The following is an 18,027-nucleotide window of genomic DNA, read 5'->3' on the forward strand; positions in this document are numbered from 1 at the left end:
CGCCCACCGCCGTAGCCACGCCCCCGCCGTAGCCACGCCCACCTCCAGGCCACGCCCACCCATTGGCCTCGGCCCTCCCGCCGTGGCCACGCCCACCTCCAGGCCACGCCCCCCTCTGGGTTCGGCCCAGCCGCCGTGGCCACGCCCACCCCGCCGTGGCCACGCCCACCTCCTGGCCACGCCCACCCCTGCAGGGTTTAACCCGTTGTGTGCCGCACGGGAGTGAATGGAAACGGAGGGGGGCGTGGTTTATGCAAATTGAGGGGGTTGTGATTGGCTGGGGGAGGGGAGGGTGGGGGGGTGGGGGGGGTGGAGGGGGTTTTGGGGTGGGGGGGGTAATGGGGTGGGGGGTTAATTGGGGGGTAATGGGGTGATGGGGGTAATGGGGGGGGCATTGGGGTCATAGGGGACAATGGGGGTAATGGGGGGGTAATGGGGTGGGGGGGGTAATGGGGTGGGGGGGGCATTGGGGTGATGGGGGGGCATTGGGGGCTATTGGGGGGTAATGGGGTGGGGGGGGTAATGGGGTGATGGGGGGTAATTGGGGGTAATAGGGGCCAATGGGGCAATAGGGGGGCATTGGGTCATAGGGGACAATGGGGGTAATGGGGGGGTAATGGGGTGGGGGGGGGGCATTGGGGTGATGGGGGGGCATTAGGGGGTAATGGGGTGATGGGGGGTAATGGGGGCCAATGGGGCAATAGGGAGGCATTGGTATAACAGGGGATAATTGGGGGCTAGGGGGGGCAATGGGGTGATGGGGGGTAATGGGGTGATGGGGGTAATGGGTGATAGGGGGTAATGGGGTGGGGGGGGCATTGGGGGGTGATGGGGGTAATGGGGGCCAATGGGACAATAGGGGGGCATTGGGGTCATAGGGGACAATGGGGTAATGGGGGGGTAATGGGGTGGGGGGGGTAATGGGGTGGGGGGGGCATTGGGGTGATGGGGGGCATTGGGGGCTATTGGGGGGTAATGGGGTGGGGGGGGTAATGGGGTGATGGGGGGTAATTGGGGGTAATAGGGGCCAATGGGGCAATAGGGGGCATTGGGGTCATAGGGGACAATGGGGGTAATGGGGGGGTAATGGGTGGGGGGGGGGCATTGGGGTGATGGGGGGGCATTAGGGGGTAATGGGGTGATGGGGGTAATGGGGGCCAATGGGGCAATAGGGAGGCATTGGTATAACAGGGGATAATTGGGGGCTAGGGGGGCAATGGGGTGATGGGGGGGTAATGGGTGATGGGGGTAATGGGTGATAGGGGGTAATGGGGTGGGGGGGCATTGGGGGGCTGATGGGGGTAATGGGGGCCAATGGGACAATAGGGGGGCATTGGGGTCATAGGGGACAATGGGGTAATGGGGGGGTAATGGGGTGGTGGGGGTAATGGGGTGGTGGGGGGCATTGGGGGGTAATAGGGTGATGGGGGGTAATGGGGGCCAATGGGCAATAGGAGGCATTGGGGTCACAGGGGACAATGGGGGACTGGGGGGGGTAATGGGGTGATGGGGGTAATGGGGTGGTGGGGTTAATTGGGGGGTAATGGGTCGAGGGGGTGATGGGGTAATGGGGTAATAGGGGGGCACTGGGGTCACAGGGACAATGGGATAATGGGGGGGTAATGGGGTGGGGGGGCATTGGGTAATGGGGGGCATTGGGGGTAATGGGGTGGGGGGGCATTGGGGTGATGGGGGGGCATTAGGGGTAATGGGGTGGTGGGGGGCATTGGGGTCACAGGTGATAATGGGGGGCTGGGGGGGGTTATGGGGTGATGGGGTAATGGGGTGGGGGGTTAATTGGGGGGTAATTGGGTAATGGGGGGGCATTGGGGTCATAGGGGACAATGGGGTAATGGGGGGGTAATGGGGTGGGGGGGGTAATGGGGTGGGGGGGGGGCATTGGGGGGTAATGGGGTGATGGGGGGTAATGGGGGCCAATGGGGCAATAGGGAGGCATTGGTATAACAGGGGATAATTGGGGGCTAGGGGGGGCAATGGGTGATGGGGGGTAATGGGGTGTGGGGTTAATGGGGTGGGGGGTTAATGGGGGTAATGGGGTGATGGGTGGGGGTAATGAGGTAATGGGGTTAATGGGGGGTAATGGGGTGGGGGAGGTATTGGGGTGATGGGGGCTAATGGGGTGGGGGGGTAGGGGGAGTAATGGGGTGATGAGGGGGTAATGGGTTGGAGGGGTATTGGGGTGATGGGGTTAATGGGGGGGTAACGGGGTGGGGAGAGGTAATGGGGTGGGGGGGATAATGGAGGGCAATGGGGACAGGAGGTAATGGGGGGGCAATGGGGCAATAGGGGGGCATTAGGATAATGGGGGGCAATGGGGTAATGGGGGGCAGTGGGTAAATGGGGGGCAATGGGGTAATGGGGGTGTTGGGGGGCAATGGGGGGCAATGGGGTAAATGGGGGGGCAATGGGGTAAATGGGGGGCAATGGGATAATGGGGGGCAATGGGTAAATGGGGGCAATGGGGTAATGGGGGTGTTGGGGGGCAATGGGGGGGCAATGGGGTAAATGGGGGGGCAATGGGGGGTCCCACACACATGGGGGGGTCCCACGAAGAGGGGGGGGTCCCAAGGGGGGGGGGGGGTCCCACGGGGTGGGGTGGGGGCCGTGGGGACACTTCGGGGGGGGGGGGGCAGGTGGCAAGAGCGGGGTACGGGGACAATGGGGGGGTAATAACGGGAGTCTGGGGGGGGGGGATTTGGGGATGGCACCGGTGACCCCCCCACACCTCGGTGTGCCCCCCCCACGGCCCCCGCCCCGCCCCTCCCGGGGCGGTGCCGCCGGAGCCGGTGCCGGTGCCCCGAGGGCGGCGGAGCCCCCGCGCCGAGCCGGTACCGGAGAACCGGGGGGGGGGGGGGGCACCGGGATGAGAAGGGGGGGGCACACACCGGGGAACGGCTTTTTTTTGGGGGGGGGCTACGGGAACCCGAGGGGGGGCGCCTCGGGGTGAAGCGGAGGGAACGGGGCCACCGGGAGGGCACCGGGGGGGGCGCAACCGGGGGGCACAGGGGGACCGGAGGGGGGGGGGGGAGATGTGTGGGAACCGGGGGGGGGGCACGGGACACCGTGGGGGGGGACGAAGGGGGCAGGAGGCTGCTGGAGCCCCCCCCCCCCCCGACGGCTGCCACCTCTCCGGTGTCCCACGGGGCTCCGGTGCGACGGGACGGGGGTGGCACCGGGAGGGGGGGGGGCTGGGTTTAAAGGAGGGGGGGTCCAGGTAGTGGGGGGGGGTCCCGGTGGGGAAATGGGGGGGGTCCCGGACCCCCCCGTCGGGCCCCGTGCCGGCCGGGCGCCTCCCGCGGCTCCCTGGAAACGAGCGCGTCAAAGCGGGGGGGGGCGGCGCCGGTAAAAGGGGGCCTGGGGGGGGGGGGAAAAAAGGTGGGGGGGGGCACGGGACCGATCCCCTCCGGTGCCCCCCCCTCCTTTTCTTCCATCCCCCCCCCCCCACAGCCCCAGGAGCTGCTGTTGCCGTCATGGGGCGCCGGGCAAACGCCCCCCCCCTGCTCACCAGGGTCCTGCGTGGGGCAGAGGTGAGGACCCCCCCGGACCCCCCCAGCACCACCGGACCCCCCCCAGGACCCCATCACCCCCCGGACCCCCCCATCACCCCCAGGTCCCCCCCATCACCCCCAGGTCCCCCCAGGATCCTGTTACCCTCAGGTCCCCCCCATCACCACCAGGACCCCCCCGTCACCCCATGTCCCCCCCCAGGACCCCACCACCACCAGACCCCCCATCACCCCCAGGTCCCCCCAGGATCCTGTTACCCTCAGGTCCCCCCCATCACCCCCCGGACCCCCCCAACACCCCCAGGTCCCCCCAGGACCCCACCACCACCAGGACCCCCCCATCACCACCAGAACCCCCCATCACCCATGTCCCCCCCAGGATCTCATCGCCCCCAGGTCCCCCCATCACCACCAGGACCCCCCCATCACCACCAGGACCCCCCCAGAACCCCATCACCACCCAGGTTCCCCCTTCACCACCGGACCCCCCATCACCACCAGACCCCCCCGTCACCCCATGTCCCCCGCCAGGACCCCATTGCCCCCAAGTCCCTCCCATCACCCCCAGGACCCCCCCATCACCCCATGTCCCCCCCAGGATCTCATCGCCCCCCCGGTCCCCCCATCACCACCAGGACCCCCCCCAGGTCCCTCCCATCACCCCCAGGACCCCCCCATCACCCATGTCCCCCCCAGGATCTCATCACCCCAGGTCCCCCCATTACCACCAGGACCCCCCCAGGACCCCATTACCACCAGGACCCCCCCCAGGTGGTGCCCCCCATGGTGGGTGGCCCATGGCAGTGTCCCAAGCTGGTGGCCTTGTGGTGGCCCCATGGTGGTGGCCCCACGATGATGTCCCCATGGCATTGTCCCCATGGTGGTGGCCCCATAGTGGTGCCCCCATGATGGTGTCCCATGCTGATGTCCCCATGGCATTGTCCCCACAGTGGTGTCCCAAAGTGATGTCCCCATAGTGGTGTCCCCATGCTGGTGCCCCCCATGGTGATGTCCCCATGGCATTGTCCCCATGCTGGTGCCCCCATGTCATCCCCACAGTGGTGTCCCCATGGTGGTGACCCATGGCATTGTCCCCACGGTGGTGTCCCCAAAGTGATGTCCCAAAGTGATGTCCCCATAGTGGTGTCCCCATGCTGTGCCCCCCATGGTGATGTCCCCATGGCATTGTCCCCATGCTGGTGCCCCCATGGCATCCCCACGATGGTGTCCCCATGCTGATGTCCCCATGCATTGTCCCCATAGTGGTGTCCCCATAGTGGTGCCCCCCATGGTGGTGTCCCCATGGCATTGTCCCCATGGTGGTGGCCCATAGTGGTTCCCCCCATGGTGGTGGCCCCATGGCAATGTCCCCATGCTAGTGGTCCCCATGCTGATGTCCCATGGCATTGTCCCCACGGTGGTGGTGGCCCTGGGGGTGACATCGTTCCCTTGCAGGGCGAGCGCTCTGCCCAGGCGACGCTGGCGGCGTGGCAGCAGTACCGGCACGCCTGCGAGCTGCGCCTGCGCCTCGACCCCCCCCGGCACCCGGTGAGCACGGGGACACGGGGTGGTGACAACATTTGGGGACACCTCGGGGAGGGTGGGGGGACACGCAAACACCCACCCCCCACCCCCCCCATCCAGGTCCCGTCTGCAACCGCAGCTTTGACATGTACGTGTGCTGGGGGACGCGCCCCCCAACAGCACCGCCACCGTGCCCTGCCCCTGGTACCTGCCCTGGCACCACCGAGGTAAGGGACGCTGCAGGGGGGTGGGGGGACACGGGGGACTCGGTGGTGGCCCCCCCCCGGTGACGCGGTGGTGGCCGTGGTGGCCAGTGCAGGGCGGGGTGGTGGCCCGGCGCTGCGGCCCCGATGGGCAGTGGGTGACCGATGGCACCGGGCGGCCCTGGAGGGACCACTCGCAGTGCGAGGACCTGGAGCAGGAGCAGCCGCTGCAGGTGGGTGGCGATGGCAGCGTGACGTGTCACGATATGGCATGCTATGTCGTGACATGTCATGCTGTGATGTGCTGTTTTATGTCACGCCGTTGTATGTCACGCTGTGCTGTGACGTTCTGTGTCACACTGTGCCGTGCCGTGCCATGCGGTGACACGCTGTGCCATGTCACACCTTGCTATGTCGTGACATGTCACACCGTGCCGTGCCGTGTCACGCCATGCCGTGCCATTTTATGTCATGCTATCACATGTCACACCATGCCGTGACATTCTGTGTCACGCCGTGCCGTGCCGTGCCATGCGGTGACACGCTGTGCCATGTCACACCTTGCTATGTCGTGACACGTCACGCCGTGCCGTGCCGTGTCACGCCATGCCGTGCCATTTTATGTCATGCTATCACATGTCACACCATGCTGTGATGTTCTGTGTCACGCCGTGCCGTGCCGTGCATGCGGTGACACACTGTGCCATGTCACACCTTGCTATGTCGTGACATGTCACGCTGTGCCGTGCCATGTCATGCCGTGCTGTGCCATTTTATGTCACACCATTGCATGTTGTGCCATGCCATGACATTCTTTGTCACGCCGTGCCATGCCATGCCGTGCTGTGACACACTGTGCCATGTCACACCATGTCGTGCCATGTCGTGCCATGTCATGCTATGGCATTCCGTGCTGTGCCATGTCACACTGTGCCATGTCACGTTGTGCCATTCCGTGCCGTGCCATTCCATGCCGTGTCATTCCGTGCCATGCTGTGCCATGTCACACTGTGACCGCTGTCCCTTGTCACACCGTGCTGTGCCATGCCGTGCTGTGCCATCCCGCGCCATGCTGTGCCATGTCGCTGTGACCACTGTCCCTTGTCACACCGTGCTGTGCCACATCACGCTGTGCCATCCTGTGCCACGCTGTGCCATCTTGTGCTGTGTCACACCATGCTGTGTCACGCCGTGCTGTGCCATTCCGTGCCGTGCCACGCTGCGAGGTGCCGCGACATGATGGGACGCAGCCTGGGCGGTGCCAAAATACGTGCACGAAGCTGGGGGGGGGGAGCAAAGGGGGGGCTGCATCGCAGTGAGCTGTGCTGCAACGTGCCGTGCCGTGCCGTGCCGTGCCATAAAATGTGCTGTTATCCCGTGCCAGGATGTGCCGTGCTGTGTTGCAGTGACGTGCGCCGTGCCGTGTTGCACCGTGACATGAAGCATGCCGTGCCGTGTTGCACCGTGCCGTGCACCGTGATGTGTTGCACCGTGACATGAACCGTGCTGTGCCGTGTTGCACCGTGCCGTGCACCGTGATGTGTTGCACCGTGACATGAAGCGTGCCGTGCCGTGCTGAGCTGCACCATTCCGTGCTCGTGACATGCACCGTGCCGTGCTGCACCGTGCCGTACTGTACCACGCCGTGCCGTGCTGCACCGTGCCGTGCTGCACTGTGCCGTGCCATGCTGCACCGTGTTGCACCATGCCGTGCTGCACCGTGCCATGCTGCACTGTGCTGTGCCATGCTGCACCATGTTGCACCATGCCATGCTGCACCGTACCGTGCTGCACTTTGCCATGCCATGCTGCACCGTGCTGCACCATGCTGCACTGTGCCGTGCCATGCTGCACCGTGCCATGCTGCACTGTGCTGTGCTGTGCTGCACCATGCCATGCTGCACCGTGCCGTGCCATGCTGCACTGTGCTGTGCCATGCTGCACCGTGCTGCACCGTACCATGCCGTGCTGCACCGTGCCGTGCTGCACCATGCTGTGCCATGCTGCACTGTGCCATGCCATGCTTCACCATGCTGTGCTGCATCATACCGTGCTGTGCCGTGCTGCACCGTGCCATGCTGCACTGTGCTGCACCTTACCATGCTGTGCTGCACCGTACCGTGCCGTGCTGCACCGTGCCATGCTGTGCTGCATGGTGCCGTGCTGCACCATGCCATGCCATGCTGCACCGTGCCATGGCGCACCGTGCTGTGCCACACCATGCCGTGCCATGCTGCACTGTGCTGTGCCATGCTGCACCGTGCTGCACCGTGCCATGCTGTGCCGTGCCATGCCATGCTGCACCATGCTGTGCTGCATCGTGCCGTGCGGCACTGTGCCATGCCATGCTGCACTGTGCCATGATGCACCGTGCCATGCTTTGTGCCCCATCCCGTTGTGCCATCACATCCCAGCACCCCTCAGTGTGTGTCCCGAGCTGGTCCCCATGGAATCCTCGTGTCCCCACCTTGTCCCCATGTCCCCCTGCTGTCCCGGTGTCTCCACGCTGCCCCCACATCCCCACGCCATCCCAGTGTCCCCACTCCATCCTGGTGTCCCCAAGCAGTCTCCCCACGTCCCCCTGCTGTCCCCACGTCCCCACGCTACCCCCACATCCCCACGCCATCCCAGTGTCCCCACCCCGTCCCAGTGTCCCCACGCTGTCCCCGCGTCCCCACAGCAGCACGCCTGGCTGCTGGAGCAGTTCCGCCTGGTCTACACCGTGGGCTACTCCCTATCCCTCATCTCCCTCCTCCTGGCGCTGCTGCTGCTGCTGCTCTTCAGGTACCGGGGGGGGGGATCGGGCGCTGCCAGCGGCACCCACGGGTGCTGCCGGGCACCCTTGGGTGCTACCCCTCGCCCCCCCCCCCCCCAGGCGCCTGCGTTGCACCCGCAACTACATCCACGCCAACCTCTTCCTCTCCTTCGTGCTGCGGGCGGGCGCCATCCTGACGCGGGACGCGCTGCTGCACCGCCACCTGCGCCCCGGCCTCGGTGACCCCCTGCAGCTGCTGAGCCAGCAGGTGGGGGCACCCATGGGTGGGGGGCACCCTTGGGTGGGGGGGCACACGTGGGAGGGGGCACACGTGGGTTGGGGACGCCCGCTGGGGGGGAATTCATGGGGGGAGAATGCAAAAGTTTGGGGGTTCTGAGGTGGGTGCCGGTGCCACCACGGGGCTGGTGCCACCACGGTGGCGCTGCCATCGTGATGTTGGGTCTCCTGGTGTCACCGTGATGGGGGGACCACGGTGACATTAGTGACAGCACGGTGGCAGTGCCACCACGCTGCTGGTGCCACCACGGTGGCGGTGCCGTCATCATCTTGGTTGTGCTGGTGTCACCATGATGGCAGTGCCACCACGGTGCCACAAGGACAATGCCACCACGGTGCTGGTGCCACCGTGCTGCTGGTGCCACTGTGCCACCAGGTGCCACCAGGTGCCACCAGGTGCCACCACGATGGCAATGCCACCACGCTGCTGGTGCTGTCACCATGCTGCTGGTGCCACCACAATGGCAATGCCACCACGCTGCTGGTGCCACCGTGCTGCTGGTGCCACCATGCCACCAGGTGCCACCAGGTGCCACCACAATGGCAATGTCACCACAGTGTCACAAGGACAATGCCACCACGGTGCTGGTGCCACCATGATGGCAGTGCCACCATTATGGCAATGCCACCACAGTGCCACAAGGACAATGCCACCACAGTGCTGGTGCCACCGTGCTGCTGGTGCCACCATGCCACCAGGTGCCACCATGATGGCAATGCCACCATGCTGCTGGTGTCACCACAATGTCAATGCCACCGTGCTGCTGGTGCCACCATGCTGGCAATGCCACTACAGTGTCACAAGGACAATGCCACCATGCTGCTGGTGCCACTGTGCCACCAGGTGCCACCAGGTGCCACCAGGATGGCAATGCCACCGTGCTGCTGGTGCCACCATGCCACCAGGTGCCACCATGATGGCAATGCCACCATGCTGCTGGTGTCACCACCATGTCAATGCCACTGTGCTGCTGGTGCCACCACGCTCGCAGGGCCACCATGGTGCTGGTGCCACCGTGCCACCAGGTGCCACCAGGTGCCACCACAATGGCAATGCCACCACGCTGCTGCTGTCACCATGCTGCTGGTGCCACCACAATGGCAATGCCACCATGCTGCTGGTGCCACCATGCCACCAGGTGCCACCAGGTGCCACCACGATGGCAATGTCACCACAGTGCCACAAGGACAATGCCACCACGGTGCTGGAGCCACCGTGCTGCTGGTGCCACTGTGCCACCAGGTGCCACCAGGTGCCACCACGATTGCAATGTCACCACAATTCCACAAGGACAATGCCACCACGGTGCTGGTGCCACCGTGCTGCTGGTGCCACCGTGCCACCAGGTGCCACCACGATGGCAATGCCACCACGCTGCTGCTGTCACCATGCTGCTGGTGCCACCACAATGGCAATGCCACCACGCTGCTGGTGCCACCATGCCACCAGGTGCCACCAGGTGCCACCACGATGGCAATGTCACCACAGTGCCACAAGAACAATGCCACCACGGTGCTGGTGCCACCGTGCTGCTGGTGCCACTGTGCCACCAGGTGCCACCAGGTGCCACCAGGTGCCACCACGATGGCAATGCCACCACGCTGCTGGTGCTGTCACCATGCTGCTGGTGCCACCACAATGGCAATGCCACCACGCTGCTGGTGCCACCGTGCTGCTGGTGCCACCGTGCCACCAGGTGCCACCAGGTGCCACCACGATGGCAATGCCACCGTGCTGCTGCTGGTGCCACCACGCTGCTGGTGCCACCACGATGGCAATGCCACCGTGCTGCTGGTGCTGCCACCATGCCACCAGTGCCACTGGTGCCACCCTGGTGTCCCCATGGCGTCCCCTGGCAGGCGGTGGCGGGGTGCCGGCTGGCACAGGCGCTGACCCAGTACTGCGTGGGTGCCAACTACGGGTGGCTGCTGGCCGAGGGGCTCTTCCTGCACAAGCTGCTGGTCCTGGCCACCTTTTCGGGTGACCGCTGCCTCCCCGCCTTCCTCCTCCTCGGCTGGGGTGAGCCACATGTCCCCCCCGTGTCCCCAATTGTCCCCACGCCAAGGTCCCCAACCCCCGTCCCCAACCCCGTCCCCGCAGGCGCCCCCGTGCTCTTCGTGGTGCCGTGGGTGGTGGTGCGCTACCTCTACGAGAACGAGGGGTGAGTCCCTTTGTGCCCCCCCCCCTTTTTGTCACCCGGAGGGGACACCGCTGTCCCCAAGGCGGTGTCCCCAAGGAGGGGACAGCGCCGAGCTCCGTCCCCGCTCCAGGTGCTGGGAGAGGAACGAGAAGGCGGCCGTGTGGTGGATCATCCGCTGCCCCATCCTGATGGCCGTGGCGGTGGGTGACACGGGGACGGGGACGGTGACACGGGCACGGGGACGGTGACACGGGCACGGGGGTGTCACCGCCTGTCCCTGTCCCCTCCCCTCGCCGCAGGTGAACTTCGTGGTGTTCGTGCGCATCGTCCGCATCCTGGTGGCCAAAGTGCGGGCGCATCAGGTGGCCCGCGGGGACTGCAGGGTCAGGTGGGGACACGCGGGGACACGGGGACATCGGGGGGGGGGGGTGGGGACACCGGGATGTGCATGGGGACAAGGGGACACCGGGATGTGTATGGGGATTCCTGAGCCTGTCCCTGTAATGTCCCCAGGTGTGTCCCCATCTGTGTAATGTCCCCAAATGTGTCCCTATGAGTGTCCCCATCTGTGTAACGTCCCCAAATGTGTCCCCAAATGTGTCCCCATGCCTATCCCCATCCATGTAATGTCCCCAGATGTGTCCCCATGCCTGTTCCCATCAGGATAACGTCCCCAAATGTGTCCCTATGAGTGTCCCCATCTGTGTAATGTCCCCAGAAGTGTCCCCAGGTGTGTCCCCATCCCTGTAATGTCCCAAGAAGTGTCCCCAAGTGTGTCCCCATGCCTGTCCCCATCCGTGTAATGTCCCCAAGTGTGTCCCCACGTGTCCCCATCCGTGTAATGTCCCCAGAAGTGTCCCCAGAAGTGTCCCCAGGTGTGTCCCCACGTGTGTCCCCGTCCACATAACGTCCCCAGGCGCATTCCCCGTGCCCATAAGCTCCCTGAGCGCATCCCCACCCGTGTCCCCACGCGTGTCCCCGTCCCCGAGCGTGTCCCCCGGTGTCCCCACAGGCTGGCCAAGTCGACGCTGACGCTGATCCCGCTGCTGGGGGTGCACGAGGTGGCCTTCGCGCTGGTGGCGGAGGAGCAGGCGGGTGGCACCGTGCGCCTCGTGCGCCTCTTCCTGCAGCTGCTGCTCTCCTCCAGCCAGGTTGGAGGGGGTCGGGGGGGGCGCAATTAGGGTCGTGGGGGGGCAACTGGGGTCGTGGGGGGGCAACTGGGGTCGTGGGGGGGCAATTGGGGTCGTGGGGAGGGGTGTGGGGGGGAATGGGGGGAGTGGAAGGGGCAGGGAGGGCGCAATGGGGGGCGTGGGGGGGCGCAGGGGGGGCAATAGGGGGGTAATGGGGGGGCAATTGGGGTCGTGGGGGGGGCAACTGGGGTCGTGGGGGGGGGCAATTGAGATCGTGGGGTGGGGTGTGGGGGGAATGGGGGGGTGGGAGGGGTAGGGAGGGCGCAATGGGGGGCGTGGGGGGGCGCAGGGGGGGCAATAGGGGGGTAATGGGGGTGTGGGGGGGACCGGGGGGGGGCAATTGGGGTCGTGGGGAGGGGTGGGGGGGGAAATGGGGGGGGGTAGGAGGGGCAGGGGGGTGTTATAGGGGTGCAGTGGGGTGAAGGGGGGGCAATTGGGGGTAATGGGGAGCATGGGGGGGCAATGGGGGCTTAATGGGGGGCGTGGGGGGGCAATGGGGGGGCAATAGGGGGCAATATGGGGCAATGGGGGGGCAATGGGGGGGCAAAGGGTGCAGGGGGGCAATGGGGGAGCAATGGGGGGGGGCAGAGAGGTCATGCAGGGGGGTGCCCCCCCCCCCAAGCCCCAGGTGCCTCCCCCCCCAGGGCCTCATCGTCAGCGTCCTCTACTGCTTCGTCAACAAGGAGGTGCGTGTCACGACATGTCGCGACGTTGGGGGGGGGGACACGACATATATCGCGACATATCGCGCCGCCTCGGGCTGTGCCGCGCCCCGTCGTGACATACCAGACCCTGTCACGACTCGTCGGGCGTAATATCGCGATATGTCGTGACCTGTCGCCGTGCCCCCCCCTCTCCAGGTGCAGGCGGAGGTGCGGCGCGGGTGGCAGCGGTGCCGCCTGGGTGCCCCCTGCCCCCCAGGAGCCCCCCGGGGACCCCCCCGGGGACCCCCCCGGGGTCCCCGGCGCTACGTGGCCGTGGGGGGGTCTCGCCCGGTGCCCCGCGACTCTGGGGGGCACCCCCTGGCTGAGAGCTGCTGCTGAGGGGGGGGGGGGCTGACACTGTAAGGTGCTGGGGGAGGGGTCTGGGGGGTCCCGGACACCCTTGGGTGCTGGGGATCTGGGGGGGGTCCCAGACACCTTTGGGTGCTGGGGGTCTGGGGGGGCCCCTAACACCTTAAGGTGCTGGGGGGGGGGGTCTGGGGGGGGTCCCTGACACCTTTGGGTGCTGGGGGTCTGGGGGGCCCTAACACCTTTGGGTGCTGGGGGGGGTTCTCGGAGGGGGGTCCCTGCCACCTTTGGGTGCTGGGGGGAGGGGTCTGGGGGGGGGTCCCTGACACCCTGAGGTGCTGGGGGAGGGGTCTGGGGGGGGGTCCCTGACACCTTTGGGTGCTGGGGGGGGGGGGTGGGGGTGGTCCCAGGGTACCCCGGACTGCTTGGCCCCAGCTTTGTACCCCCCAAAAAAGCTGTGACGTAATGCAGTTGCTCGTGTGACGTCATATTTTCGCCGGGGGGGGGGGGGAGGGGAGAACACATTGGGGGGGGGTTGGCACCACCCTAAGGTTACCCCCAGCTGGGGACTACATCTCCCAGCATGCCCCTGGGCGCATGCGCAGCAGCGCCAGGTAACTCGCTTTTCGCACTGCGCATGCGCAGACTCAGCCACCAGCCAGGGAACTACAACTCCCATCATCCCCTTCCCCGCGGCGCACGCGCAGAGCGCGGCGGCCGTGCGCATGCGCGAGGCACCCCGGAAGCGGCGCGGAGAGGCGGAGCGGCCGCGCCCGGCACCTGCCCGGTGAGCGGGGGAGGGGCGGCGGGGCCGGGCGGGGCCGGGCGGGGCCCGGAGCCGGGGGCGGCGGCGGGGTAACGGCGGCGGGGAGCGGCGGGACCGGGGCTGCGGCCTGCGGGGCCGGCCGAGGCCTGCTTCGGCGGCGGGGCCCGGCGGCGGTGGCAGCGGCGGCGGCTCCGGGCCCGGGGCCCGCAGCGGAGGCTCGGGGCGAGGACCCGGGGCCGGGCCCGGGGCGGGGGCGCGCGCGCGGGGCGGGGGCGCGCGGGGGCCGCGGCGCGGGTTCGTCCCCGGGGCCCTGGGGAGGGCGGGGGGGGAGCTGGCCCCGCCCCCTCCCGCTTGGCCCCGCCCCCTTTCCCCTGAGGCCACGCCCCCGCGCCCAGCTCCCGCCCCCCCGCCCGCCGCCGCGCTGCCGCCGTCCATATATGGGCATGGCCCGAGCGCGGCCCCCTGATTGGCTGCGGGCCGCGCGCAGCCCCCGCCGACAAACGGCCGGCGGTTAAAAGGGCCGCGCGGCGCGAGCCGGACGGGGCCCACCCCCCGCGAGGCCACCGCGGCCGCTTTAAGAGCCGGGCCCCCTCCTCCCTCTCCTCCCCCGGCCGGAGCCGGCGGCGCCGGTGAGGGGGCGGGGCGAGAGCGCGGAGGGGGCGGGGCTTCGGGCAGGTGCGCGGGGGGCGGGGCTTAGGGGTTGGGGGCGGGGCTTAGGGGTTGGGGGCGGGGCCTGGCGCAGGTGCGCGCGGGGGCGGAGCTTGGGGTGGGCGTGGCTTAAGGGGGCGGGGCCTGGGTTGGGCCCATTCATGGCCCCCTCCCAGCCCCATTCACGGCCCCCTCCCAGCCCCATTCACGGCCCCCTCCCAGCCCCATTCACGGCCCCCTCCCAGCCCCATTCACGGCCCTGTCCCAGCCCCATTCACGGCCCCCTCCCAGCCCCATTCACGGCCCCCTCCCAGCCCCATTCACGGCCCCCTCCCAGCCCCATTCATGGCCCCGGCCCAGCCCCATTCATGGCCCCCTCCCAGCCCCATTCATGGCCCCGTGCGGCCCAGTGACCCCAGTAACACCCCCACCGGCCCCATAGCGGCTCCATACTGGCCCCAGGAGCCTTGCCCTGTCCCCATACATCCCCCCCAGTCCCATATTGTCCCCCTGTCCCCCCCAGCCCCATATTGTCCCCTTCCCGTCCCCCCCAGCCCCATATTGTCCCCTTCCCGTCCCCCCCAGCCCCATATTGTCCCCCTGTCCCCCCCAACCCCATATTGTCCCCTTCCTGCCCCCCCCAGCCCCATATTGCCCCCACCCAACCCCCCCCAGCCCCATATTATCCCCTTCCCATCCCCACCAGCCCCATAGTGTCCCCTTGCTGTCCCCCCCCAACCCCATATTGTCCCACTCTCTCCCCCCCAACCCCATATTATCCCCCTTCCTGTCCCCCCCACCCCATATTGTCTCACCCTGTCCCTCCCATATTGTCCCTTGTTGTCCCCCCCAGCCCCATATTGTCCCCAGCCCCATATTGTCCCCATCCCGTCCCCTCCGACCCCATACTGTCCCCACCAGCCCCATATTGTCCCACTTTCTCCCCCCAGCCCTATATTGTCCCCTTCCTGTCCCCCCGCAGCCCCATATTGTCCCCTTGCTGTCCCCCCAGCCCCATATCACCCCCTTCCTATCCCCCCTCGCCCCATATCACCCCCTTCCTCTCCCCCCCTGCCCCATATTCCCCCATCCTGCCCCCCCCAGCCCCACGCCGTCCCCTCCAGCCCCGTATCATCCCCCCCCCATCCCCACCGACCCCGCTAACGTCCCCGTTTCTCTCCGCAGGCCTGGGCGCGGGCGCCGGCAGCTCGGCGACGCGGCGGCCGTGCCATGCAGCCCTGATGGAGCCCAACGCCTTCCCCCAGCTCCAGCTCTGGTGCCCGCGCCCTTTCGGCACCTACACCCAAAACAAGCCATGCCCGGTCCCCGGCCCCACCAAAAAACCTTGCCGTGCCCCCGAAGAACCCGCCGGGCCCCGAGCCCCTTCGGAAAACACCCCGCCGCCCCCCGCCGCCCCGCCGGACGAGGGCAGGGTGCTGCTGGACACTTGGTACGTCATCAAACCCGGCAACACCAAGGAGAAGGTGGCTTTTTTCGTGGCCCACCAGTGCGGCGGCACCGGCCGCGCCAGCACCATGAAGGTGAAAGGCAACTGGGGCAGCGAAAGCTCCAAAGCCAAGCGGCGCCGGCGCTGCCACCACCCCGGCAAAAGCAAAAACGGGGCTGACGGCGAGGGGGGCGGCGAGCCCCCCGACCTCCTCTCGGTGGCCGAGATGGTGGCGCTGGTGGAGCAGCGCACGGCGCTGGCCCTGCAAGGTTTCCAACCCCCGGCGGCGCCCGTGGTTTTCATGGAGGCGGCCGGCGAGGCCAAAACCCCCGCGGCGAGCGCCGACTGCAGCCGGGTGGCCGAAGCCGTGGCTCACTTCGAGTCGCGGCAGCGTGGCGGCGCGCGGCACAACGGGCTCTGCCACCCCGGCGCCGAGTGCGCCGCCGCCACCGCGGCCACCACGGCCACCGCCGCGGTGGCACCGGCGCCCGGCGAGGTGCGCATCGCCTTCCGCATCTCCAGCGGGCGTGAAAACCGCCCCGGAGCCACCCCGGCTGAGCCGGCGGCGAGCGGCGGGCGCCCCAATTGCGTTTTCGTGGGGTGCGGGGCCGCCGGTGGCACCCGCGCCAAGGACAAGATCACCTGCGACCTCTACCAGCTCATCAGCCCGTCCCGCGACGCCTTGCCCAACAACGTGGAGTTCCTCCTGGCCAGCGCCGCGCCCAAAGGGGACGGGGACGGCCCCGACGTGGACATGGGGTGCGGCGAGGGGACGGCGCCCCCTGGGAAGCCGGACGCCGCCGAAGGAGCCGGTGGAGAGGCGTCGGCGGCATCGGCGGCACGGGACTGCGTGTCCGGCTTCCACGTGGACGTGGTGGTGACGGGGGTGGTGGACCAGTGCGTCTTTTTCGGCAAGGACAGCGCCAAAAAGATGAAGGAGGAGACGGTGAGGCTGCCGGCGCCGCAGGACGACCCGCCGCCGGGACAGCTTTTCCTCCTACCGGGCGCCGAGGAGGCGGCCGAGGTGGGACCGGGAGCGGCGGAGGCGGCCGAGGAAACGACGGCGACGGCGGCGACGCCACCGGACCCGTCGCTGTGCCGCTTGTACCGCCACGTCTCGCACGATTTTTTGGAGATCCGCTTCAAAATCCAGCGGCTGCTGGAGCCGCGGCAGTACATGCTGCTGCTGCCCGAGCACGTGATGGTGAAAATTTTCAGCTACCTGCCCACCCAAGCTTTGGCCGCCCTCAAATGCTCCTGCCACTACTTCAAATCCATCATCGAGACCTTCGGGGTGCAGGCCACCGATTCGCGCTGGAACCGCGACCCCCTGTACCGCGACGACCCCTGCAAGCAGTGCAAGAAGCACTACGAGAAGGGGGACGTGTCCCTGTGCCGCTGGCACCCCAAACCCTACCACCACGACCTGCCTTACGGCCGCTCCTACTGGATGTGCTGCCGGCGCCCCGATAAAGAGGCGCCCGGCTGCCGCGTGGGGCTGCACGACAACAACTGGGTGCACCCGGCCGCCCGGCGCGACGACGGGAGGTGAAGGGACAATGACGGAGGGGACACGGAGAGGGACACGGAGGGGGGACGGGGCGCAGGAGGAGGTGGGGAAAAAAGAAAAATGTGGAAAAAAAAAAAAAGGAAAAGAAATGAAAGAAGGAGGAAAGGTGTGGAGGGCGTGGGGGGAAAGGGGTCGTGGGGTGGGGGCGTCGTGGGGACGTCACGCCGGTGTGGCACCGTGGGGACACTGTGGGGTGGTGGCACTGTGGGGTGGGAGCTCCATGGGGTGGTGGCACCATGGGGACATCACGTTGGTGGTGGCACTTTGGGGTGGTGGCACCGTGGGGACATTCTGCCAGTGGTGGCACTTTGGAGTGGTGGCTCCACGGGGTGGTGGCATCATGGGGACATCATGCCAGTGGTGGCACTTTGGGGTGGTGGCTCCATGGGGAGGTGGCATCATGGGGACATCATGCCAGTGGTGGCACTTTGGGGTGGTGGCTCCACAGGGTGGTGGCATCATGGGGACATCATGCCGGTGGTGGCACTATGGGGTGGTGGCTCCACGGGGTGGTGGCATCATGGGGACATCCCGCCAGTGGTGGCACTTTGGGGTGGTGGCACTTTGGGGTGGTGGCATCATGGGGACATAATGCTGGTGGTGGCACTTTGGGGTGGTGGCTCCACGGGGTGGTGGCATCATGGGGACATCCCGCCAGTGGTGGCACTTTGGGGTGGTGGCACTTTGGGGTGGTGGCATCATGGGGACATAATGCTGGTGGTGGCACTTTGGGGTGGTGGCTCCGCAGGGTGGTGGCACTGTGAGGACATCCCAGCAGTGGTGGAACTGCGGGTTGGTGGCTCTGTGGGGTGGTGACACCGTGGGGACATCCCACCAGTGATGGCTCCGTGGGGTGGTGGCACTTTGAGGGTGACAGCCTGTCCAGGGACATGTCCTGGCCACGGTGACATCCCCAGCGATGGTGGGGGTGCCATCCCCGTGCGGGGTG

General features: G+C 67.4%; 1 protein-coding gene across 1 annotated transcript; it reads left to right on the forward strand.

Annotated features, from left to right (window-relative positions):
- Positions 1–2,322: 2,322 nt before the first annotated feature.
- On the forward strand, positions 2,323–17,183 carry FBXO46 (F-box protein 46). The gene is given in 17 exon segments (XM_068664598.1): positions 2,323–2,337; positions 2,701–2,849; positions 3,469–3,548; positions 4,983–5,075; positions 5,172–5,213; positions 5,216–5,278; positions 5,366–5,487; positions 7,935–8,038; positions 8,130–8,277; positions 10,167–10,326; positions 10,408–10,468; positions 10,578–10,647; positions 10,747–10,835; positions 11,460–11,598; positions 12,282–12,323; positions 13,293–13,434; positions 15,247–17,183. Coding segments are annotated over 17 exon segments (3,333 nt in total). The 3' UTR covers positions 17,061–17,183.
- Positions 17,184–18,027: the final 844 nt, after the last annotated feature.

Source organism: Anas acuta, chromosome 34 (assembly GCF_963932015.1).
Source record: "Anas acuta chromosome 34, bAnaAcu1.1, whole genome shotgun sequence".
Lineage (NCBI taxonomy): Eukaryota > Metazoa > Chordata > Aves > Anseriformes > Anatidae > Anas > Anas acuta.